This window comes from Triturus cristatus, chromosome 3_2 (genome assembly GCF_964204655.1).
Source record: "Triturus cristatus chromosome 3_2, aTriCri1.1, whole genome shotgun sequence".
NCBI classification, from domain to species: domain Eukaryota; kingdom Metazoa; phylum Chordata; class Amphibia; order Caudata; family Salamandridae; genus Triturus; species Triturus cristatus.
The window spans coordinates 499473598-499499627 of NC_140584.1; the positions used below are offsets into that span (position 1 = coordinate 499473598).

Below are 26030 nucleotides of genomic sequence, written 5' to 3' on the forward strand. Positions count from 1 at the left end.
GTGTGACCCTGGTTGAGTAACATGCGGATGTCGTGGGTGGCAGCGAGAAGGGCGGTCTCGGTGCTGTGGTTGCTGCGGAATCCAGACTGGGAGGCGTCAAGGATGGAGTGCTCTTCGATGAAGGTGGTCAGCTGGGCGTTCAGGAGTCTCTCGGTGACCTTGGCCACGAAAGGGAGGAGAGAGATGGACTGGTAGTTTTTCAGGTCAGTAGGGTCGGCCGTGGGTTTCTTGAGGAGTGGTTTAATCTCTGCCTGTTTCCAATCTTCTGGGAAGTTGCCGGACATGAAGGATGCATTGATGGTCAGTCTAAGTTCGAGTGCGATGGCGGCGGCGGCCCTGTGGAATATGTGCGGTGGGCAGGGGTCCGTTGGGGCACCTGAGTGGGTTTTCTTCATGGTCGCGGTGATGTGTTCGACGGTGGCGGGATTCCAGGTCATGATTGTTGGTTTATCGGCAGCGTTAGGCAGAGTGGTGGTGTCCTGAGTCTGTTCGCTGACGTTGTCATAGAGGGCCTTGATATTCAAATGGAAGTATAAGCTGAGTTTGTCGCAGAGTTCCTGGGACGGTGTGAAGTCAGAGGCTTCGCTGGGGGGTTTAGTGAACTGCTGAATGATGTTGAACAGTTCCTTGGTGTTGGTTGCGTTGGTCTGGACTTTGTCTCTAATGAAGGTCATTTGGTGTCTCTTATGCGCTGGTGGTATTCCTTCAGGGAGCTCCTGTGGTTGGTCCGCACTTATGTGGTTTTCAGGTTTCACCAGGTTTTCTCTAGGCGTCTGCAGGAGCGTCTGGCTTCATGTAGTTCAGTGGTGAACCAGGCGGCCTTCAGAGGGCGTTGTTTGGTGGGGTGGCGGAGGGGTGTGAGTTTGTCGGCGCAGAGGGAGATCCAGCTGTGAAGTTCTGTGGCTGCGGAGATGGTGTCGGCCGTGGCGCTGGGGTGGTCTTGAAGGAGGGTGGTGATGAGGAGTTCCTTTGTGACCTTGCTCCACTTTCTACGTGGTGGTCGCGGAGCGGGCTTGGGTAAAGCAGTGCAGGACTTAAGCAATGCAATGCGTTAGACGAATATGACAAAGAGGGAACGTGTGGCACCGGAGTGTGAAGAAAGTGAAGTTGAAAGTAGAGTCCTCCTAAAGAAATTACAGTCCTTTATTTGTCAAAGTCATTCTTCGAAAGGAATATAAAATCTAAAAAGTAGGACTATGCAAAACCTAGTACTTGTCAGTCAGATTTATTAGCTTGGTTAGGACAGACTGCACTTTGTCAGTATGTCTTACAAAGGATGACATAATCTCGACAAGCAGTTAATTACTTGTTGTTGGAACACTACTACTTCACTAATTCAGCCTGGTGGTCTGTGCCCTGCACATTCTGGTTGCACTACCAATTGCCCCGACCTATGTTCCTTATATAGACCACCATGTGTTTGCAGACACCAACAGTAGACCAGCCACTGCCAACAATCAACACATGACAACAACGTTTAGCACATCCTTCAAGGCCAATTTTATAAATACCTCAAGGATTTTGTACACATAATGTTAGTTGGATCAGTTTGTCAAATCAAATTTACAATGTAATCGAGAAGGATCATACCTACTGGATGAGCTATCACCGTTTTATATGATACAGTTGGGATATCACTCCTGCCTTACCTGGTGAAGAAGGAACTGTGAGTGAATTGTGCCGAGATGGTACAGGCGAACCCTTGGGACTCAGTGTTGGAGAATGTCCTATGGCATGAAGAGAAATTTTACATCCAATTATTTTGTATTCACATTTTCTAAGGTGTATCTGTTGCAGCAGAGATGAACCAATTGCCTGCGTTCCTTAATTCAATTCTTTGTCTCTCTTGTAAACAAATTTAAATTCGCTATACGCAGCTGTCCGGTTTATTATATTGTGTAGCTTCTTGAGACATGGTGAGCATTATCATCATAGGAAGATTGCACACACCATATGTGCTCTGCAAATAATTTAAGCTAGAATTTTGATTATTTAAATCTCTTTTGAAGTTAATGGCTAAGCTAATGTTTGAAACAAACTCTTTCTCGAATCTTTTTTTGCTCAGCCTCACATGGTTTCATTAGAAAACAAACAATTAAAAAATACAGACAACCAAAATTAAAACTGCTCAAATAAACACCATACCAATGTATTATCCTATACAAATATGTACACGTTAAACAATGAATAAATAAGACAACCTCACTTGCACCAATTGTACCAGTGAGACTCATAGTTTTGAAGGCAAGTGCCTGACTGCTAAATTAGATAAACTTTAATGTCTTAGTATGACAATAATATTGCACTCTCTATTTTTGCAGTTTACATTTTTTAGTAATTTCTCTTGTATGTATTTTTACATGCTGTCACAGAACATGGGTGCATATTGGGCAGATATGTCCCAGTGTTACTCAGCCCTCCCAGCCACGTTCAGCCACCTCAAAATGATTTCTGCCTCTTTTTTTTTATAGAAATGGGAGTTTACGTCCCGGTCTTCTCTCAAGGAAGTGTCCATCACAGCTGCAAGGGTCACTATTAAAGAAAGGATGTTCCCCAGGAACCATATACTATAGCACTCTGGTGCCTTTCTTTAGGTGAGAGTTGTCATTATTGTCCTCTCCCACAGCAGTGTTCTGGCTCAACGACTGGAGGATTATTCCATGAAACAAGAATCGTCCATGTCACTCCTGAAGCCCCCATCATAACCCATGAATATGTTCCTTCAATTCTTTGAAGTCATTGCTTCATTCTTGGCTCTGTTTGATGCCCCATCACTGAGAGGTATTGCTCCTTGCTACTTTATGAATGCCACAATCTCCATGCACCGCCATTTTTAACCACGTAACCCACTAACTCAGAACAGTAAATCAATAAGTTAAGCATTGAAGAACTGATCAAGGAATACCTGCAGGAGGCTCGGTCTGGCTGCATCTTGATCGTCTCCCTCTCCGCGTCAAGAACCGCTCGCTGACTTTCTTGGCTTCCTCTAACAGCTCAAGATTCTTCTTTTTATCTTCTTCTGAGATCATAACATCTGGCAGCTGATCATGGACCAGGTCAATTAACTGGCCTTTGCAATCTAGAGGGTGATTTACATACAATTTTATGAAAAAGATTGATATAGCACTGTGCGGGCTGCCATGCATAACGTAAAACATGCACGCTGAGCACCCAAACCAGCAACAGTATCCCACAGCAGGCACGAGATCAAGGCAAATATGCAAATATGTTCCATTCCTAACATCACAGCATCAGAAATAAACAGCCACAATAGCAATCCATTCCTTTTATGGGGACTGGTAATTCATAGCTCACAACCTGGTTACTTTCGGATTGATAATCTCTGAACAATGAGCAGGTAATAAAACAGGTACATATGTTTATAAGAAATTGTGTTGCATAAAGCAAAAGGCTTAAAGAATTAAACTACTTCACGGGTACAACATGGTGGACATTCTTCAATATACAGATCCTGAAAATGAACACTGGGGGTCTCATTTATGGCATTTTGGCGAAGGACAGCGTAGCAAGGCACCTTGCTGCACTGCCCTACACCAAAGTAAAAGGGCAGGAATGCACCGTATTTAAGCAATATGGTGCATTCCTGTCTTTTCTGCCTGCACTGGCACCATTGCATGCAGGATTGTTTTGTGCAAGAAGGCGTACATTCCTGCATAAAATCCATGAGGCGTAACCAGGAGAAATATGTTTAGTTCTCCTCCTTTTTCCTCTTTCCATGTGTGTTGCAGAATGCAGCACACATGGAAAGAGGAAAAAACCTATTTTCTTCACTTCAGGAGGCGTTCAGATTTGACGCTTCCCCAGGTTTACATCACTTTGTAAAATCTGGGACAGCGTCAAATTCCATGTATGGTGGGTGGGAAAACCCACCGCAATGTCCATGGAACGCCTTCCGGGTGCAGAGTAAGGCGACGCAGTGATTTGAGCTGTGTCGCCTAACTCATGATTTATAAGGGCCTTCATTGCCACACATTGTGACTTTGCGTGGCTTCATAAATCGAAATGAGAGCCCTGCGTTACCATGTACCACGTTATGTGGTGCAACAGTGACGCTGAGCTCTCATAAATAAGCCCACAAATTCCTACTGCACAGTGAATTTCTTCGTTTCACAGGCAGGAGAAGGGACTCATGAAGTGTACCTCAAGTCACTCACTGCGTCTGTCACATGTGTAACAAACCAAAAGACAAACCAGTGTCACGGCCACAGGCATCACAAAAAGGTGTCAGAAAAAAGCGTTAAACATTGCACAGTAATTTCTATTCATTTTGTGTTTGTTTTGTGTATTTGTTATGAATGGGCCAGGTTTCGCAAGGCACTGCGGTGTTTCTCAGCAGCTGGATATCCAAATACGGGGAACAACCTTTACAACGCAACTTTTACAACGCACTACATTTACAACGCAATTTTTACAACGCAACATCCACTACAACGCATTTCATTACATCGCATGACACTACAACGCATTTTTAAAAACTACCTTTACAACGCATTCCATTACATCGCATACTACCTTTACAACGCATACCATTACAACGCATAATATTACACTACACTATCCAACACTTACCCTACTGTTGCACCCCCTGGAGTTAGAATAGTAATTTTTACCCCTATACTATCCAACACTTACCCTACTGTTGCACCCCCTGGAGTTAGAATAGTAATTTTTACCCCTATACTATCCAACACTTACCCTACTGTTGCACCCCCTGGAGTTAGAATAGTTGTTTTTACCCCTATACTATCCAACACTTACCCTACTGTTGCACCCCCTGGAGTTAGAATAGTAATTTTTACCCCTATACTATCCAACACTTACCCTACTGTTGCACCCCCTGGAGTTAGAATAGTAATTTTTACCCCTATACTATCCAACACTTACCCTACTGTGGCACCCCCTGGAGTTAGAATAGTAATTGTTACCCCTATACTATCCAACACTTACCCTACTGTTGCACCCCCTGGAGTAAGAATAGTAATTGTTACCCCTATACTATCCAACACTTACCCTACTGTTGCACCCCCTGGAGTAAGAATAGTAATTGTTACCCCTATACTATCCAACACTTACCCTACTGTTGCACCCCCTGGAGTTAGAATAGTAATTTTTACCCCTATACTATCCAACACTTACCCTACTGTTGCACCCCCTGGAGTTAGAATAGTAATTTTTACCCCTATACTATCCAACACTTACCCTACTGTTGCACCCCCTGGAGTTAGAATAGTAATTTTTACCCCTATACTATCCAACACTTACCCTACTGTTGCACCCCCTGGAGTTAGAATAGTAATTTTTACCCCTATACTATCCAATACTTACCTAAATGCAATGTAATATTATGCGTTGTAATGGTATGCGTTGTAAAGGTAGTATGCGATGTAATGGAATGCGTTGTAAAGGTAGTTTTTAAAAATGCGTTGTAGTGTCATGCGATGTAATGGAATGCGTTGTAGTGGATATTGCGTTGTAAAAATTGCGTTGTAAGTGCATGCGTTGTAAAAGTATGCGTTGTAACGTCATACATCCTCCAAATACATCGTCAACTAAGAAAGGAACCTGCTAAGTACAGCAAATGTCCATCCTGGTCATTCACTACATTTAGAAGTGTTTCTCTAGTTGGAAGATTTTAAAATCAACACATTTTTATGGTATCGTTACAAATTATGTTTTATTTTTTATATTTTAGAGTATGTGAGTTATTACTAACTTGGATTTGAATCAATTTATGTTAATATTTATTTTTATCCATGCATTTTATTTATTTTTGATCTACTTAATCAGCTGCTTACATCTTTAGCTTGTGTATCTTATTGTTACTATTCTTTATACTGTTTAATTATAAAATCAAAATGTTAAACTATATATGGCATGGAAGTTAAGGTTTTGCCCCTATTTGAAAATAGCACACTCTGGGTCTCACTTATTGAAGAGTTTGGAAAAATCCCTCCTGAGTTACAAGGATGGGTGTCCTCGCTCAAGATAGCGTTAAGACAGTCCTTCTCAACATTAGGCAATCTTTAAACTTCATTTTCTGTTTTAGCATGGGCTAAAGTCAGGGAAAAACTTTAGTAAAGTAGCCTTTCTGCTCTTTAAATTGCTTTTGACATTCCCAGTCATAAGACCACAAACTATTGAAGACTAGGTTAATGTTTTTTGTTTATTGAGTATTGGAATTTTAACTAAGTGTGGAAAACCATTTCCTATTGCATTTTACGTTTCTCCACATCACCATATGTTTAGTTTTAACGCAACATAGTGAGGGTGCCCTTCATAGACTTTTCTAGCCTAAAAATGGTTATGACTTTTGGAAACACTCATTGTCAGCACTTCTAACGAAGCACAACCTTTCTCACCATGTCTGATATGATATTTTGGGAAAACTCTTCCATTTAGAGAGGATCTATTTTCTGCGTTTAGTGAGCATCAGGTCAATCAGCAAACAATACATTGGAGCAATATATTTTGCTTGACGAGATGCATAAATCTCCAAGATGGCAGTGATATAGTCAACATTTAATTGAAATAACATAATATTTGTGTATTGTGTCCTGAATCCGCTGCCATAGTGATCTTATATAGATACAGTCAAAAAACATATGAATAGTTTGGCTGATTTTATGGTGTTCGTCGGATTACAGTATATGTTATGTAACATCCACAACCTCATTTGAGATAGAGCAGGAGTAATCTTCCCTTTAAAGGTTAAGTTCCAGATATCTGACCACGCCTTTCATTGAATATCCCCTTTAAATTGGGATCTGTTGATTAAGTTCCAAAAGTATATCGTTTTCATCATCAATGACTGGTTAGTTTAGTCAACCAGTTCCTTAATCATTCTGATCCCTTTTGCAACTCAGTATTTCTATACAAAATCATGATCATGTTGACCTAAATGGCTATTGAACCATAAGGATGGCATTTCAGATTTTGGAAGTGACTTTTGGAGTTTTTTCTATAGAGCGTACTGTATCAATCGTGTCATATAAAATAAGTGTAGAGTGTTCCAAATTAAGCGGAATAATGTTATTTATTGTGAATAAAGTGAAGAGAGTAAGTGGCAATGATATAGCCCTTTCTATAGGTAAACAAATGGGTGAGGATGTGTCTGGGGGTTGAACCACCAAGAACCTTGTCTGGCTAGGAAAGCTAATTGGTACCTGTCATAGTCCAGACATGTAATACCCCCTTCTGTTTTGCGAAGTCCAAGTTTGAGGAGTGATATTCTGAGTTTCTTCTGTTTACACAGGAAATCTATTAGCAAATTCTCGATATTTAAAAAAAAAACTGGGATGGAATTTGAAGGGAAGCATACTCATCGGAAAGCTGATGAAGAGGGTTACCATCATTTTAATTGTTTCTAATCTACCCCACCAAGTAATGGATTTTGGTGAGCACTGAGTAAGGAGTTCCTTAACTCTAGCAAATGCTTTGTTTTCATTTAGGGTTAAGGTGTCTGTCAGATCCTGTCTAAACCAGACTCCTAGGTATTTTAATGATTTGATTTGCCATTTAAGTCTCATACCTTGGATAGAAGTGGGTATGAAGTGTAGGTTTAGAGGAAAGACCTCAGTTTTCTCTTTAGTAAGTGAGTAGCCAGACATTTTTGCATAGACCTCATTCTCTTTTAGTATGTGGGTAAAAGATTGATCAGACTGATCAGTAAATATCAGTAAGTCATCAGTGTACACTGCCACATTTTGTGACCAGGAGGAGAAAGGGATGCCCACAATGTTGTTGTTTATGTGAAGCGTATGCAGGAGTGGTTCAATAGCCAATACAAATAGGATTGAGGACATGGAATAATCCTGTCTAGAACCCTGATTCATTGGAGAGGAATGAGATAAACATTTGTTATCTCTGACCACTGCTTTTGGATTAGAATATAGTGCAGACATCATCCTAATGAAGTTTTCTCCCTACCCAAATTTCTGCAAGGTGGCTCCCAGAAAAGGCCAGGATACCTTCACTAAAGTCTTCTCGGCATCCAGAGCAATGGAGGCAGCTGGAGAAACAAATAAAGTAGCTTTTTCCATGGCATGAAACAATATTCTGTTATTGACATTTGCTACTCTACCTTTAGAGAAGCCGGATTGTGATGGATGAATTGGTTGACTAAGGACTTTCTCCAATATAGATGTAAGCACCTTAGGGTATTTTTTGCAGTCAACATTTATAAAGGAAATAGGACGATAGTTCTTTACATCTAGTAAATCTGTCCCCTCTTTCGGGATTACCACTATTGTGGCATAAAATGCTGAAACCCCATTTATACCTGTGTTTAAGAAGCACTGAAATAAGTTGTACAGCGGCTTCATTATGAGTTCTGCACAATGCCTTACAGATACAGCTATTGGACTCCTGAGGCGGAAGCCGGGAGAATGCATAAACCTGCTTTTTAAATAAATTTTAAAACTGTGATAACGTGTTCCTTATCACCCCCCCTCCTACCTGCACTTCTTGGCTTTCCTTACACAGCGCTCCACGCTGCAACGACCCCTCACCTCCAGACGCCATTCTCGAGCGCGAGGCGCGCCACAGACACGCCCACTCTGTTGGCCACGCCCCCTCGACCTCTGGTATATATAGCTTGCGCTGAAGCAAGCCGCGTCATCAGCTATTGGACTCCTGAGGCGGAAGCCGGGAGAATGCTTAAACCTGCTTTTTAAATAACTTTTAAAACTGTGATAACGTGTTCCTTATCACCCCCCCTCCTACCTGCACTTCTTGGCTTTCCTTTACACAGCGCTCCACGCTGCAACGACCCCTCACCTCCAGACGCCATTCTCGAGCGCGAGGCGCGCCACAGACACGCCCACTCTGTTGGCCACGCCCCCTCGACCTCTGGTATATATAGCTTGCGCTGAAGCAAGCCGCTTCATCAGCTATTGGACTCCTGAGGCGGAAGCCGGGAGAATGCATAAACCTGCTTTTTAAATAAATTTTAAAACTGTGATAACGTGTTCCTTATCACCCCCCCTCCTACCTGCACTTCTTGGCTTTCCTTTACACAGCGCTCCACGCTGCAACGACCCCTCACCTCCAGACGCCATTCTCGAGCGCGAGGCGCGCCACAGACACGCCCACTCTGTTGGCCACGCCCCCTCGACCTCTGGTATATATAGCTTGCGCTGAAGCAAGCCGCTTCATCAGCTATTGGACTCCTGAGGCGGAAGCCGGGAGAATGCATAAACCTGCTTTTTAAATAAATTTTAAAACTGTGATAACGTGTTCCTTATCACCCCCCCCTCCTACCTGCACTTCTTGGCTTTCCTTTACACAGCGCTCCACGCTGCAACGACCCCTCACCTCCAGACGCCATTCTCGAGCGCGAGGCGCGCCACAGACACGCCCACTCTGTTGGCCACGCCCCCTCGACCTCTGGTATATATAGCTTGCGCTGAAGCAAGCCGCTTCATCAGCTATTGGACTCCTGAGGCGGAAGCCGGGAGAATGCATAAACCTGCTTTTTAAATAAATTTTAAAACTGTGATAACGTGTTCCTTATCACCCCCCCTCCTACCTGCACTTCTTGGCTTTCCTTTACACAGCGCTCCACGCTGCAACGACCCCTCACCTCCAGACGCCATTCTCGACCGCGAGGCGCGCCACAGACACGCCCACTCTGTTGGCCACGCCCCCTCGACCTCTGGTATATATAGCTTGCGCTGAAGCAAGCCGCTTCATCAGCTATTGGACTCCTGAGGCGGAAGCCGGGAGAATGCATAAACCTGCTTTTTAAATAAATTTTAAAACTGTGATAACGTGTTCCTTATCACCCCCCTCCTACCTGCACTTCTTGGCTTTCCTTTACACAGCGCTCCACGCTGCAACGACCCCTCACCTCCAGACGCCATTCTCGAGCGCGAGGCGCGCCACAGACACGCCCACTCTGTTGGCCACGCCCCCTTCAACTCCCCGCCCCACGACCATAAATATGTGTCTTGGTAGGAAGCGCAGCGGACGAGCGCAGCGGGCACGACGATTGCGCGCCGAAGGCGCGCCTAAGGCAAGCCCGTCTGCGCCTGTCCGCGACTGGCCGGGACTAGGGGCCTTACACTCTGCCCCACCTATCACCTATAGCCCGGCCCTACTTCGCAGCTACCAGGGCACCTGGCCCATCACGACCAGTACCAGCTCTCGCATCTCTGCTCTCGGCTTAGCCTCCCTCTCTCCCTTCCCTCACCCTCCTCCTAGTTTGGATACCCCGCCTACGACCTGTAGGCCTGCTCCTCCGCCAAACCCTAAATCTATCACAGCTCTCTACCTCAACACCCGTTCTGCTGTTGCCCACTCGCACGAACTCTCGGTCCTACTGGACTTACAGGCCCCAGATCTCCTTTTCTTAACTGAGACCTGGTTCTGCGATGACTCCCTCCCTGCACTCCTATCCACCCTTCCTGCCTCCTACTACGCCCTCAGGGCTGACCGCCCGTCGGGCAGAGCCGGGGGCGGCGTGGCAGTCATCGCACGCACCGATTTCCCTTTTCAAATTCTCCCTCTACCTAACATTGCTTCCACCGAATTCCTGGTGATTCGCACAGTATCCACCTCCCCTCCTCTTACCTGTTTCCTTACCTATCGTCCTCCTCAGTCCCCCGCGCAGTTTCTCCCAGATTTTCTGGAGGTCCTGGCTACCATTGCAATCAATAACTCCTCCATCCTGCTCCTCGGCGACTTTAATTTTTGGCCTTCTGATCCTGCCGAATGTCTGTCATCTAAGGATTTCTCCGAAACCCACCACTCCTTTAACTTCACTCCCCATGTTCACTCCCCCACACACATCAAGGGTCACCAGCTTGACCAAATCTGGTCCCTGAACTGCCCTGTGGATTCCTTATCTATCTCCCCTTGCACTTGGTCCGACCATCATTTGATTTCATTTCTCCTTCCTATCCTTCCCCCAGCTATGCCTCCCCGACCCAAAAATATCTGGGTCCGATCATGGGGCCGAGTCAACCTTGAGAATCTTTCCTCTCTCCTTGCTGGCTCTCTCCCGCCTCTTCAGGGCCTCTCCACCGTTTCCCAGTCTGACGCTATAGACCAGTGGCTCTCCCGCAGCTGCGACTCCGTTGTCCCGCTCAAGCGCATTACCTCTAAACGCGACAAAGACGCCAACAGGTGGTTTAACCAAGAGCTTAAAGCCACCAAACTAATTGTTCGCCGCGCAGAGCGGGCTTGGAGGAGAAACTACTGCCCCATTTTGAAACTGGAATATATCAATATCCTTAACCAGTACAAAAAAAGCATCCTGGAGGCCAAAACAGATTATTTCTCCTCCAAAATCTTAGCAGCAGAGAACCAGTCTAAGGAGATCTTCTCCATCGTTCACAATCTGGCATTCTCGGACAGAACAACGCTTAAACCTGCCCCGTCTAATGACCTCTGTCTTTCTCTTAATAATTATTTCATCCAGAAAATTATCACCATTAAGGCCAACATCCCCCCACCCCCCCCCCTCTTTTGTTGATCCCCAATGTCCCCCTCCCAAAGGCAAACTAACCACCTTTCCCCTATCACTCGGGAAAACCTGACTTCATTGGTGCCTCTGGTCAAATCTGGCTCCCCTCTTGATCCTTGTCCTGCCCATATCCTCCGCCACATCTTTGTTTCCTGTCCAGATCCCCCCCTTCACCTCCTCAACAGCTCCCTCGCGCAAGGCATAGTTCCTAGTTCCATGAAGTCTGCGGTAATTGTGCCCATCTTGAAAAAACCTGGGGCAGATCCTTCTGTCCCTGCCAATTTCCGCCCCATCTCCCTCCTGCCATTTCTAGCTAAGGTGCTCGAGCGCCACGTCACCTGCGCTCTGAGCTCCTTTGTGGAGAAACATGGAGCCCTTGCCCCCCGCCAAGCTGGTTTCCGCCCCGCACACTCCACGGAGTCCGTGGTCATGTCGGTTCTCGACACCCTCAGGGAGGGCATGGACACTAATCATCACCAGGCCCTTGTGCTCCTCGACCTCTCAGCCGCCTTTGACACGGTGGACCACAACATCTTACTTTCCCGCGTCAGGGCGGCGGGGATCGAGGGGACTGCCCTGGTCTGGTTGTCCTCCTTCCTGAACGACCGCACCCAGGCTGTTCGCCTGGGTGACTTCACAGCGGACTTCCGGAAAGTCCAGTGCGGGGTTCCTCAAGGTTCATCTCTCTCCCCTCTTTTGTTCAATCTATATATCGCCCCACTTATCTTTTCTCTCCAACAGATGGAGGTCGCCGTATTTAATTATGCGGATGACCTCCAGCTGGTCTTTGATCTTTCCTCTCCTTCTTCTGTCCTCAACTTTCACACTGTCATGTTTCACATCAGGGACTGGATGAGCCACAATCACCTCAAACTTAACCCGGACAAAACCGAGTTGGTATTGACAGGCGGTTCTTCCAGCCCCTGGTCCCCCCTTTACTGGCCTCCCTCTCTTGGTTCCCCTCCTGTCCCCTCCTCCTCCGTTAAAACACTAGGCATTAAGCTCAATTCTCAACTCACCCTTCACTCCCAGGTTAGCGCTGTGGTATCTTCTTTTCTCTCACTGCGTACTATTCGCAAGGTGTCCCGTTTCTTTACTTTTTCCGCTCTCAAACTTATTATTCTGGCCATGGTGGTGTCCCGCCTGGACTACGGGAACGCTCTGTATGCCGGCATCCCTGCATACAGTTTGCGCCGCCTACAACAGATCCAAAACCAGGCGGCCCGCCTAGTCTTCAACCTTCCTAAATTCCACCACTCCACCCCACTTCTAAAAACTCTTCACTGGCTCCCAGTGCGGGCTAGAATTCTATTCAAACTCGCATCCATCACTTTCCTGGCCCGATCGGACCTGGCACCTGCCTTCATCTCCTCTGAGATTGTTCCCTATGTCCCCTCTAGGGACCTACGTTCTTCTTCTCAGTCCCTCCTCACCATCCCTCGCTTCCGGAGAAAGAAGTGGGGCGGCTCCAAATTTTCCATTCTAGCACCAACCCTTTGGAATTCCCTCCCCCTTCATCTTCGTGCCATCACCCTATATTCCCAATTCCGCAAAAATCTTAAAACCTACCTATTCACAAAATCCTTCGAATAAATGCCCATTCCTTTCTCCCTGTTTCTTAACCCTCAGTCCCCACTAGCTACAGCGCCAAGAAACCGCCGGTATACGTGCGCTTTAAAAGTGCTTTTAAACTCAAACTCAAACTCATTCTACAGGTGAAACCATCAGGTCCCAGAGCTTTTCCTTCTTTTAATCCCTTATTAGCTAGGAGTATTTCCTCTTGTAAAATGTGACTATTAAGCTGTTTTCGCACCTCTTCACATAGGGATGGAATCTAGAGGTTGGTTAGAAAATCTTCACAAGCCCCCAGGGTGATTGTATGGTGTGGTGTATATTGATTTTTATAGAAGCTCTGAAATACCTCTAAAATATCAGAGATGGATGTAAAATTAAGTCTGGAATCATTCCTTATGGATAGTATAGTCAATTTGTTATTGCCAAATGTAAAATGATTTGCTAGGTACTGGTCTGCCCTATTTTTCTCGATCATCTGGCCCACTTTCCTTATGGATACCCACTTGTGTGCTCTCATGCTCAGGATTTTATTGTATCTTTATTTAAGAAGTTTCAATTCAGGGAGACCAGAGGAGCCTTTAGAGTGGTTACCTTTGGATTTGAGATTCTTAATTTTTGTCTCTCACTCTTCCAAACATTGTTTATCTTTCTTATTTTGGCAGCCATTAAATTGACCATACTACACCTAATACTACCTTTAAAGTAATCCCAGAAAAGTTCAGGTGATATGTTTGTTATGTTGTTTTCCCTTACGTAATGCATTATGTCATTCTGTATGCAGGGCTTTATATCTTCACTGTCTACAAAAAATGTGTTCATTCTCTATTGCCTGATAATCGGTATCGAGGCAGTGGGGTTTAGATCTAGGGGGATGCATGCATTATCTGATATCAATATTGGTTCTTGTGGGAGATGTGGGCTGTTGGAGGAAGAAATTTTGTATCATTAAGTAGTCGATTCTAGAATAAGAATTGAATGGTTATGAGTAGAAGGTATATTCACTGCTGGTGGGATTGTGAAACCTCCATACATCTACCAAAGTGTGACCTACATAAGTCAAGGAGCTGAGCATGTGATCCTTTTGCTCTATATTTCACACTAGACAGACAGTCAAGAGTCCCATCTATGGGTAGATTGAAGTCAGCACCCATTGAATGTTTTATTCAGGTCAGCTCAAAAAGTTGTATCAAAATTATTCTGTGCATAAACGTTAATTATGAAGAACTCAGTGCTTTCTTATTTGGCACGTATGATACCCACCGTCCTAATTTGTCATGTTTTTGCAGGGAAAAAGTTATGTTACATTTTTTAGATATTAACGTGGTAATTCTATTTTTCTTATGGTATGCTGGTGAAGCGAAACAACCATGGATCCCTAGGTATTTAAACTTTACTGCTTCATTTGGGCCGACCATTGTCTTCTGAAGAAGGATAATATCTCCTTTCAGTCTATGGCAATAGCCAACTATCTTTTTCCTTTTAATAGGGTGATAAATCCCCTTCTTATTCAATAAAAGTACTTTGATTGTTTGGATGCTTTTATAAGTCATGTATCCAATGAGTGGAACCTATTATGCACTGTACTGGAACCACAAAGGTATTGACAAGCTTGATTTTAGCCCACTTGTAATAGTCATAGAGGTTAGCCAACAGTATGTATCGACTTGTGGTATAAGGGAGAGTGTCCAATGTGCCTGTTCGCGTCGACAAGGACACAAAAATGTGCCAAGAGGAGGGTAGAAAGGGAGAGGAATAAAGAAAAATTATATGATCAACTGAAGCACAAAATAAACAAAAATAAACAAGACCCGCCCAACGCAACCCGCCCAAACCAATAGGCTTTGTAACCCACCCCGTGGTGAGAACATAGGGATTAGGAGCAACGCAAGAGAGCCTTCCCGGAGAAACCTTCAAAAACATTAACAAATAAAGATGACTATTCAATTAATATTCAGAATAACACACAAGTAAGTTTTCATCAGTTATTGCGACACTTTCAGACATTGGTAATAAGCACCTATAAACCACAAGTTGTTTTACTGTCACATTTGAAGCCCGATGGATTTCCCAGACTAAGAGATATTGCTTTATTATTGTAGCATACAGTATGTGATATCCAACAAATGAAAAAGAAAAGATAAGCAAAGGCCACATGCCTCCTCCTCGAGAGGAGGAGGCATGTGAAGCAATCATGTGTGACCTTATAAAGTCAATAAGTACCTACGAAACTTCATTAAAACATAGTTACTGGTTCATATTATAATGTTTAATTTCTGTAAGAATCTTTAGAGATATTCTGGGTCATTGAAGAATCAAGGTTTATTGCTGGATATGATCTTAAGTTGTGATGGGCCCACAAAAAAGTGTAGAATAGAAAGGGACCTAAGCTCATGCATGAGCAAGAGAAAGCCTTTGTGACTGTCTCTTTAGCATTGTCCGGGCTATCCAGAGCTTGGCTCCTTCCCAGGTGATGAACTGGTGTTTCTTTATGTATCAAAGTAGTGCTGCCAAATCTGTCAGACACAGGTAGTCAGGACATCCAAGAGAGTCAAAACATTTTTGAGGCACAATACATGACTGGAGAAGTGAATATAAACATGAGAAGCAGCAAGTAAAGCAGAGTAAAACATCTGCAACTAGCGAGAGCCCAGATCATCGGCCATCTTGTCTTTATATTGTATGCCTGACCTTCGATTACGGATGCACTGAAAGCTTTGTTCCTATCATTGGGCCCATTCACACCCTATCAAAGGATAGTGACAGAAGTCCAAAAAAAAGGTGCTCATCACAATTATAATGAGAATGATCAATTTGAGTGACAAGAGATAATTTGCCTTCTGTCAGCCATCGTGTTTGCCTGACCTGTATTGTGGAGCTGATCCAACTTTACAAGTTCAGGCACACATCCAGGCAAACAGCACAGCACACCAGATGGTGGGAGTCTTGTGTGGTGGAAGGCTCCCTTCAGACGCTCATTTGACCTCCATTTGTTGGGCAAAAATGTCCGGGAATTGCCTGTTTGAGGAGAGTGAGGGCGCTATGCATTCCCAAAGAGCGGGCATGCTATGCGGCCATCTTAGATCAGCGCTAACCACACCCCTCTTGTGTGTTGATTTCTCATTGATAATTACTTGTAAGGAACTGGTTGGAAACAATATGTCTGGGAAAATTCTGATGAACAATACTTTGGATATTATTTGAATAATATGAAAAGTTTAATCCACCACACATATTGTAGCGATTAAAATAGTAAGAGGAGAACATTCTGAGCGTGTTTAAGATGAGTTATCTACATATTGAAGAGAAATTGGGAGGAGCTAGGATCAGCTCCGTTGTCACTCCGGGACGAGAGGCAGCTGGGTGTCGTTCTGGGGCTTGAGGAGGCCCACTCACCTGCTCCGTCCTCTGATGCTGCGGCATGGCCCGTGGTACTACGAGGGCTCTTCACCATGAGAGGAATGGCCGCTCCCCACCTGCACATTGGTGACACTGCCCAAACCCCACAGGCCTGTGGTGCTGGCTGCTGCCGGGGGGCAGCGGCTTCTCCATCAACCTTGTGGCCGCTGGTCCCCGCTGGGCCTGTCAGAGGTGCTTGCTTCTTGGGGCCTGGCCTGTCCCCTGTTCCTACCATGAGAGAGACCGTCAATGGGTGAGAGCAGTGCAAGGCTCCATTGCTGTCCAGTGACGGACAGACGTATGGTCTCTTTCCCCTGGGGCCCTGTGATGCCTACTCACCCGCTCCTCCCTTTGACATAGTGGCGCGGCCCATGGTGGTTTGAGGGCCTTGCATCATGAAAGACTGTGTCTCTCTCCTCCCCTGAGCTGGTGAGATTGTTTGGGCCCCAGTGTGGCCCCTGCTGCTGCTCCACCGGATTTGTCCGGTGGAGGATCCTCCATGTAGGCGCCCTCCTGGTTCCTGTGGCCTACAATTGGGGGTTACCGACGGACAGTGTCCAGGGGACCGAGCTGCCTGAGTTCTGTGGCAGATTGTAGCACCACCCAGGGACCAATTGCAGTTCTCCCTCCTCTCCTGATGGTGATCCAGGTCTGAGGCCTATCGTTGCTCCTGGGTCCCTGTTGCTCCTGCCCTCCATGACGGCTGCTCCTTGCGCCCGGGCCGTTGCTGAGCTCTGGCACGACTTTTTCCGCTCAGGTTCTTTTCATCTGCTGGTGCTGGGTGCAGGCCGATTGGGGGGAGCGACCATCTGCCCTACACCTGGTGTAGCCTCTCCATGTTCTGATCCCTTGGTGCCTATGAGCTGCACAGAAGCCTGAGGCCGACCCTATCGTTGTTGAAGGACTTCCCTGGGGCCAGTTCAACTGCACCCTAACCAGGCGGGAGCGATACCTGGGGGCGGTGCAGGGGATGGGCCCTGCCCAGGATCATACTCCTAGCACTTGAGGATCTCCGGAATCCATGTAGTTGTCTTCAGACCTGACTTACCTGATCTACGAAGGCTCTTCATTTCATTAACCTCCCCAATAAGATGTCCTGAGTTCTTACCTTACGAGGTGGAGGTCCATCAGATGTCCTTTCATAACCATCTCTGCATCCGACGTGGTGACCTATTGGCCTTTCCAGGCCCACTTGCCTCTGCCCTGATCGTTACTCCATCCTGGGGCTGATCCCCCTAAGGAGGCGCTCCCTGAGTTTCATGCTCACGTGCTCTGCTTAGCAGGGTAGACTAACTCCTGATACCTATGCAACGTGTCCTACAGGAATAACAAGCTGCTACCCTGCTCTCGCTGTCTACACCCCCTATCCACAGCAAAGGGGGACCACCACACCCCTGAGCCGGTTGCTTGTGCTGCTACAATCCAGTGGCAAGCATACTGACTCCTCTCTGTGTGGGACCTAGACAAATTGGGATCTTGCCAAGATGGGTAAAGATAGGCCCACCCGCTCCACCACTTTGCACACCACATAGATCAATACACTACTGGACCTACCAGCGGGCTACCATCTCTACATCCAGCGACCTCACCACTATCCTTCAAGCTATCCAGACATCAAAGGCAGCTGTGGAACCAAAAATAGGGGAAGTGAGAATGGATGTAACGCTACTTTGCCAGGATCTACGAAATGCCACTAAGTGCATTAAAGAAGCTTACTATCCGATATTCACCGTGGAGAATGACATTTCAACCCTTAAATCTCAGGTTTCTACTTTACTTTCCCACACAATTGAGCTACATTTAAAGCACTAATGATACAGAAAACCACTCCGGGCGCAATAACATGGGCATAATTGGCATCCCTGAAGATACAGAGGACACTGAACCACAACGAGTTGCAGACTTTTTGCAGTGCTGGATCAAATCCTCGCTGGTCCTTGAACATTTGTCTTCCTGGTTCACAATAGAAAGGGCCCATTGTACATTGACTCCCAAGCCTTATCCCTCCCAGGCCTCCCTTAGACCAATATTTGCCCGCATACTTACAAACAGGAATAGGGATGCAATCCTTATGTTCCAAACTCCAGTGTGGTGACTCTAAGGACCTTCTTTTCCCTGACTACACTCGCAAAGTGCAACAGAAACACCGTTCATACACAAAGGTCAAGCAAAAACTCAGGGCCATGTGGCTCCAGTACCACTTGCTGTTCCCAGCTCACCTCTGCATCATTCATGCTTACAAATTGCATTTAATTTTTTGGACAATCCAGAGTGTGCTTGGCAATGGCTCACTAAGGACCATCCACTCCATGGCTAGGCCGCCTTCACGTCACCCTGGTCGATTTCTACTGCCCTGCATGGACCATCACTTTTGCCTAAAATACTTAGGTGGTGCGCTCGTTTCCAAAGGAGATGGAGAACTATTTGATCCCATTCACCTTCTCGGCCCATCAAGGTGCAGCTGCCTTCACCGTCTTTACCTCCTTCTAACCCTGCCTCTGGTGGGGAGAGGCGTGAACCGGACTGGGATAAACCTTCTGCTTCTCCATCATTACCGCTGGCTGCTCCCCATTTGGACACGGAACTCTCTCGCAGCCACACGATTTAACTTGAATTTTGAATTTGACTCTCTGAAAACTACTGGACTGTCTTGTTTGTTCACCTGACTTGCTCTAAGATTACTAATCCAGATGTCCTTATGTCCTATTCGCAGACGTCTCCATCACACAGTATGGCAGTTATCACAATATTCTTTACTAAGTTAGGGGTTTTCCCTTTGATGCTTCTACATTGTTGTGTACATTGTTTTCCTTCTTGTCTCTTTCTTTCAGGGCAACAGATGCTTCTGGGGTAAAAGTGTTTGGAGGGTGGGAGTTGGGGGGTGGGAATCTAGTCACATGTTGACAATGTCTCATTGCATATATATTCCATTTGTGTTTTATTCCTTAGGTCTGACACACACCTATGCACTCGATACTCTAGTGCCTTTTCAGTCACAACTCCTTGTAGCACTTTCTCATCATGCTTCTTATTCTACAGCTGGGCCACAATGGACCCTTTTCACATTCATGTTGCGCACGATCACACTCATCTCCCGTAGAGATGACCTTCTTAGTACTGTCTTGGAATATTAATGGTCTCCTGGACTATGTGAAATGTGCTGCAGTTCTTGTCTTTGCCCAGCATCATCTCCCCGAGGTACTCCTACTTCAAGATACAAATCTTGCAGGGAATTGCTGACCCTTCTTGGCAAGTCAAGGGGTATAATAGAGCCTTTCATGTGGGGTACACTTGCAGGTCCTGGGAAGTTTCAATCCTTCTGAGGCGCTCCTTCCCTTTTACTGTTTCCCATGCGACACACAAGGCCCCTTCATTGCCCTGACAGGAACATTGGAGGGCCAGGTGATCACTTTAGTATGAATCTATGCTTCACCTGCTTCTCTTAGCGCCTGCCTCCTTGACCTTTTCAAACTCCTTGCGGGACTCTCTCAGGGTCTTACATTAGTAGGAGGTGACTTCAATGCTGTGCCCGACCCAGAGCTCGATGCAACTGGGTATTTCACAAGCTCTAGATGGGATGGGGTGCTTCATCTTGTAGACTGGATAGCCACTCTCAGCCTCTGCGATGCTTGGAGGACGTGGTATCTGAGACTTCCTCAATTTAAGCATACCTCAACAGCCTACCACACTCCGTCACGGATAGACTTAGCCTTTTTACCTGCTTCTGACAGCCAATTGCCCTCACAAATCCAAATATTACCTCATTTGATTTTGGACCACTCCCCTCTACTCCTTCATCTTAGTCCCCCCAAGTCTGACCAACGCCCTATGTGGCGTCCTAATGCCTGGTATCTCCAGGAAAAGGCCTTCATTCAAACACTTAGTGAGGGTTGACACCTTGTCGGCCGCTAGTAAGGCAACTATACAGGGCTTAGCTAACGGGCGTATCATGGCCCAGGAGCATGCTCGCTTTTCTCATGTTACCCAGCTAGAGGGGCACACCCTTCTCTTGGAACAACACTTAGCAAAGGATCCCCAGGAGAACTTCTTTCGGCAGCTGGGTCTCCTTCATGAGGAGATCCGTCATCATTCCCTTGATGCTCTCAAACATCTCTGGAGGGCCAAGACATATGATTGGGGAGACAAAAATAAGAAGCCATTATATTGGTTGGCCTCCCGTCAGCAGGTGAATAGAATCATACCTGAAATTCTCAATGATAGTGACCCATGTCATACTCTTTCTTAGATTGCACAAGCATTTGCCTGTTACTATACAACCTTGTACACGGCCTCCACTAGGGTGGATAAGGATTTTACTGCGCACTTGTTTGTTGCTGTCCCTACCCCTAGCTTGTCTCCTACTAAAGCACACATGCTTGATGAACCCTTCACGGTTGCAGAGGTACGGGAAGCATTGTCTAGGTTGGCACTAGGGAAAAACCCCTGGCCCAGATGGTTTCCCCACGGAATATTATGCTACATTCCGCAAGACACTAACTCCCCACCTCCTGGCTCTTTACAAAGAAGTGTGTCACACTGGCACCTTTCCTCTGGATCTGGACTGGGCCACGATAGTGGTGATCCCTAAGGCACAAACTCCCGCCACATCATGCTCGGACCACAGTACAATATCACTTCTTAATTGAGAGGCCACTATGCTGGCTACCCAGCTCAAGCAAGTTCTCACTACGTTGATCCATCCGCATCAATGCGGCTTTATGCCATCCCGTAGTGTGAGAAATTACCTATTACGGATCCATGTGACCCTGGCTCACCATCATTGTTATTCCTTCGATATGGTGAACTGGGGACACCTTCAACTAGTGCTGACCCGAGCCGGTGTCAGACCTCAATTTCGTGGCATGGTTCATGCTCTCTATTCCAACCCTACAGCTTGAGCATCTTTCCCCATAGAGCAAGGGACTAGGTCGGGCTGTCCCCTAACCCCCCTCCTCTTTGCGCTTACAATTGAGTCTTTGTCTCAACTCATTCGTACATATTCCCATTTTCTAGGATGGAATCTGACTGATGGCCAGGAGGACCACATAGCTCAGTATGTGGACGATGTTCTTCTAAACTTGTGGCCCCTGCCATGAGTGGTCTCCACTGTCTTCACTTGCTGAAATGCTTTGAGGCAGCTTCAGGTCTTAAGATGAACCCCTCTTAGTCTGTATTTGTCCCCCTGGCCTCCTCCAGAGATTGCTTTGACTGGCAGATAAACATCCCTCTTTGTCGGCTCAGTTTAAAATATTTAGGTATCTGGATTACTTTACATCAGGAACTCATCTGGACCCTCAATCTCCAACCCCTAGTCCGTAAAGCCAAATCTGATCTTCTTAGGTGGCAATCACTTCCCCTAAATGTTATGGGACATATAGCCTTATACAAAATGATAATTCTCCCACGGTTCATGTATATTTTTCAGAATTTACCGATCCACCTGCCTCAGATGTGGTTCCGAGCTCTGGACGGGATGGCCACAATGTTTTTGTGGAATTTTCTTGACAACATTTTGCTTTCATGCACTGTCAATGGGGTTCCTATGAAGGGGGCCTGGGGATGACTAATCTTTATCTTTATTACTTGGCTTTCCATCTCCTTGTTATTCATGATTGGTTTAATGACTAGAACTGTTCTTGCTGGGCTTTCCTTGCCTACAGGCCCTGATCTATGGTGCTCCAATTCCTACCTCCATGCTTCAAGTAGCTAGAATGGTGTTCTTAGCCTGCAGAGCTGCACTTTGACATGTGCAATGGGACGCCAAGCTCACGCAGTGAACACCCCTTTGGCATGGCACCTAGTTGAGGGAAGTGGTAATGCGGCAGGGTTTTAAGGCCTAGGACCACCCAGCTAGGGTACATCTGGGAAATTAGCTCCTGCGAGGGGGGTTATGTAGATGTTGTACAGGGTGGGGCTCAGGGAGGAACCCTGGGGCACTCTGTAGCTGATCTTTGTAAATTCAGAGTGTAACAGGGGTAGTCTGAATCGCTGAGTCTGGCCGGTGAGATAGGACTGGATCCAGTCCAGTGCCTTGTCGCGGATGCTGGCGTTGTGGAGTCTCGTGATAAGGGTGCAGTGGGAGACAGCGTCCAAGGTGGCCGAGATGTCCAGGAGGATGAGGGCTGCGGTCTCGCCCCTGTCGACGAGGGAGCTGGCGGCGAGGAGTGCGGTCTCTGTGCTGTGGTTGCTTCAGATGCCGGATTGGGAGGTGTCCAGGATGTGGTTTACTTCTAGGAACAAGGAGAGTTCGGCGTTGATGACCTTCTCGATGACCTTGGCGGAACGGGGAGGAGGGAGATGGTCCTGAAGTTCTTGAAGACAGTCGGGTCTGAGGACAGCTTCTTCAGCAGGGGGTTGATCTTGGCACCGGGGAAGGTGGCAGTTTCGATAGAGCAGCTGATGCTGCGGCGAAGCTGGAGGGCGATGGCAGTGACTGATCTTTGGAAGATGAGGTGTGGGCAAGGATCCGACGGGGCTCCTGAGTGGATGCTCTTCATGGTCTTGAGCGTGTCCTCTGTTGTGCGCAGAGCAGGGTCTGTTGGGGTGCGGCGTGGTTGCATGCAGTGGTGGAGAGCGAAGTGGCACGGTCTAGGCTGTCGAATCTGTCATAGATCTGCTTGATCTTGTGGTGGAAGAAAGGGCCGAATTTGTTGCAGAGGTCTTGGGAGGGAGGGACGCCTGTGGTCTTGCTGTTGGGCCTGGCGAACTCCTTGACGATGGTGAAGAGTTCTTTGCTGTTATTTGCATTGCCACTGATTCTGTCTAGGTGGGCCGGTTTCTTTGTAGGTTTGAGGAGTAGAGGTGTGCGGTGACGAAGGATTTGAAGGTAGCATGGGTTTCTGGGTTTTGTTGTTTCTCCATCTCTTCTTGAGTCTTCTGCAGGTGCATCTGGATTCATGGTGGGCGGGAGTGAACCAGCTGGCTTTCATGGAGTGCTGCTTGCCTGGACTTTTCCTGAGGGATGCCAGGTTGTTGGCGTAGTTGGAGATCGATCGGTGGAGGATGCTTGCAGCAGTGCTGGCATCTCTTGGCGCTGGCAGATTGGTTGTGCTGAGGGAGTAGATAAAAAGTTCTTTGGTGGCCTTGATCCAGCTGCGGTGGGGCGGGGGGTAAGGACGGTGCTGTATGGTGGGTGTGGTGAAGGCAACATGTACGTAGTGGTGGTCGGTCCAGGAGAGTTCAGTGGTATGGCTGTAGCTGATGTTCCCGCTGGCGGAGAAGACGGGTTGAGCGTGTGTCCGACTGTGTGGGTCAGTGTGGTGATTAGCTGCTTGAGTCCAATGTTGGTGGGGTTCTCCAGTAGGGAAACAATGTTTTCCATGTAGAAGTTGAGGTCTCCAAGTAGGATGTAGTCAGTGAATGCAAGGCCTGGGTGCGATGAGGTCTACAATGGCGTCAGAGAAGGGTGGTCGGGGTCCAGGGGCCTGTAGACGAGGGTGCCGGGGAGGGTGGTGTTGGGGTGGGTCTGGAATTGGAAGTGGAGGTGTTCCATGGTCTTTGTTGGGTCGTCAGAGTGTATGGTCACTCGGAGGGTGTTGTTGTGGACAATGGTGTTGCCTCCTCCTGGGCGATCGGGCGGTCCTTATGGGTGATTTTATAGCCGTCGGGGATGGCATTGTCCAGTGCGGAGCAGACGTTAGTCCAGGTTTCCATGAAGAAAGCGATGTTAGGAGAGGTGCCGTCAAGGAGGTACTAGATTTCTGTGGGGTGTTTGTGGAGGGATCACACATTGAGGAGGATGCAGTTGAGCTGGTCTGGTGCGCTGTTGGTCAGCTGGGTGGCAACAGGAGATGACGTGTTGGCGTGGGTGAAGGCACGGTTGCAGTTCCGGCAGGCGAAGGGTCAATGGGTTTTCTTTGGTGACGCTTGATGGCAGGCGGCGTGGGCGTCCAGGGTTGAGGGTGAGGAGGATGCTGTCGTCATAGCGGTGGAAAGTCTGAGAACCAAGGTCCCTGGTGCTGGGCGCGGTCCATGTACAGACGGGCTCAGACAGGTGTGGACGGGCACATGAGGGCTTGCCTTTGGCACGCCAGAGCTGCGGCTGCGATTAAGTAGTGCTGCGAGGGGCTGGAGAGCTGGAAGGTGGGAAAACGTGGGAAGGGACATAGGAGGGAAGTGGGGCCACAGGGGATTGAGACAAGGGAGAAAACAGGAGGAAAGGAAAAAAGGAAAAAGCAAAGCCAAAAGGCAGAATAAAAGAGAGAAGCAGAAAGAGAGACAGAAAAGAAAAGGACACAGGAGGGGGCGGTCCGTGGGGGATCAAGCAGCAGGGGCAGCAGGGGTGACAAGGGAGAAAGCAGGAGGAAAAGGGAAAGGAAAAATCAAAGCCAAAAGGCAGAATGAAAGAGAAAGACAAAAACAGAGAGAGAGACAGAGAAACAGAAAAAGCAGAAGAGAGACAGAAGGGTAGTCAAGCAGCAGAGCAGTGACCCTCTACCACTGGACCACCAGGGATGAGGCGCAGGCAGGAGCCTGCGGGTGGAGGAGGGCCTCGTACATCAGACCTCGAATATAGCACATTACAACGCAATGTATTACATTGCGTGCTTTTACAATGCGGTTGTTACAATGACCGCCTTGTTCATACACGATGCATTTACATTGCAAGTCATTACAACGACTTGCAGTAGGAGGCACGCTGGACTTAGGAACAGTATTATGTACTATTTCTACTCCAGTTTGCGCAACAGTAGGAAAGGTGTTGGAATTCATTTCCAATACCTCAGCGCCCACTACAGCAAGTCGTTGTAATGACTTGCAATGTAAATGCATCGCGTACTAACACCGCAGTCGTTGTAACGACTATGTTGTAATAGTACTGCGATGTCATGACAGTGTTGTAAATGCTGTTTCTCTCTGACCTCTGGGTGAGCAGCACAAAGGGGACAGCAGCGGGTACCAGAAGGAGCTGCGCTGCGAAGGAGCAAGTCCACTACAGGATAGCATAGACGATTAGGGTAGGTTAGGCTCGTTTAGCTAGTCAAATGACAAATTCCCTTATGGAACACTCTGTTTGATTTGTACTGTCACCAATTAACCTTTTTTCTTGACAATTCTGTAAATTGAACTAACTGGAATAAAGATGACAAAACCATACAAATTCCTTAACGATAAATAAAGGTTTTGGAAACTTCTTCAACTTCTCTTCATTGACGGAAAATATAGAACCTGACTCTTGATGATATACATAACCTCTATTTCTGTTCTAGCTCCATTCGCAACATAGTGGCAATAGCCCATCCATCCCGTGAAGCGCCACAGGATTTCGAGGGTCCAAGCCGTAAGTTGAGGTGTTTGATTTAAAACCCGATTTTTGCCAATCCTTAGGCGCTAACACTCTGCAAGAAAATATTGAACCAAGTGTGTATAGTGCCCTTTAATATCACATATCACAGACCGGGAGTGTCCTGAGGCTTTTACCATCTGTATACAGCATGGTGATGCAGCTCGGAGGTCACAATGGTATAGAGATACACATACTTCTGAATTATCTTGCATACTGTCTTCTTCTGCTGCCTAAGGTTTTCAGAGTGAACTTTGCCCATTACCACAGAAAGACAGAATATACAGGAAT

The 26030-nt window shown here is 46.7% G+C and overlaps 1 protein-coding gene across 3 annotated transcripts in view; it reads right to left on the minus strand.

Annotated features, from left to right (window-relative positions):
- Nucleotides 1–26030, minus strand: part of IRAG1 (inositol 1,4,5-triphosphate receptor associated 1) — an 857666-nt gene that overhangs the window by 260374 nt on the left and 571262 nt on the right. For all 3 annotated transcript variants that reach the window (XM_085648179.1, XM_085648178.1, XM_085648180.1), the window contains 2 exons: nt 2906–3079; nt 1650–1727 (listed from right to left, as the gene is read on the minus strand). In XM_085648179.1, coding sequence (XP_085504305.1) covers nt 1650–1727; nt 2906–3079 — 252 coding nt within the window. The remainder of the gene's footprint in view (nt 1–1649; nt 1728–2905; nt 3080–26030) is intronic.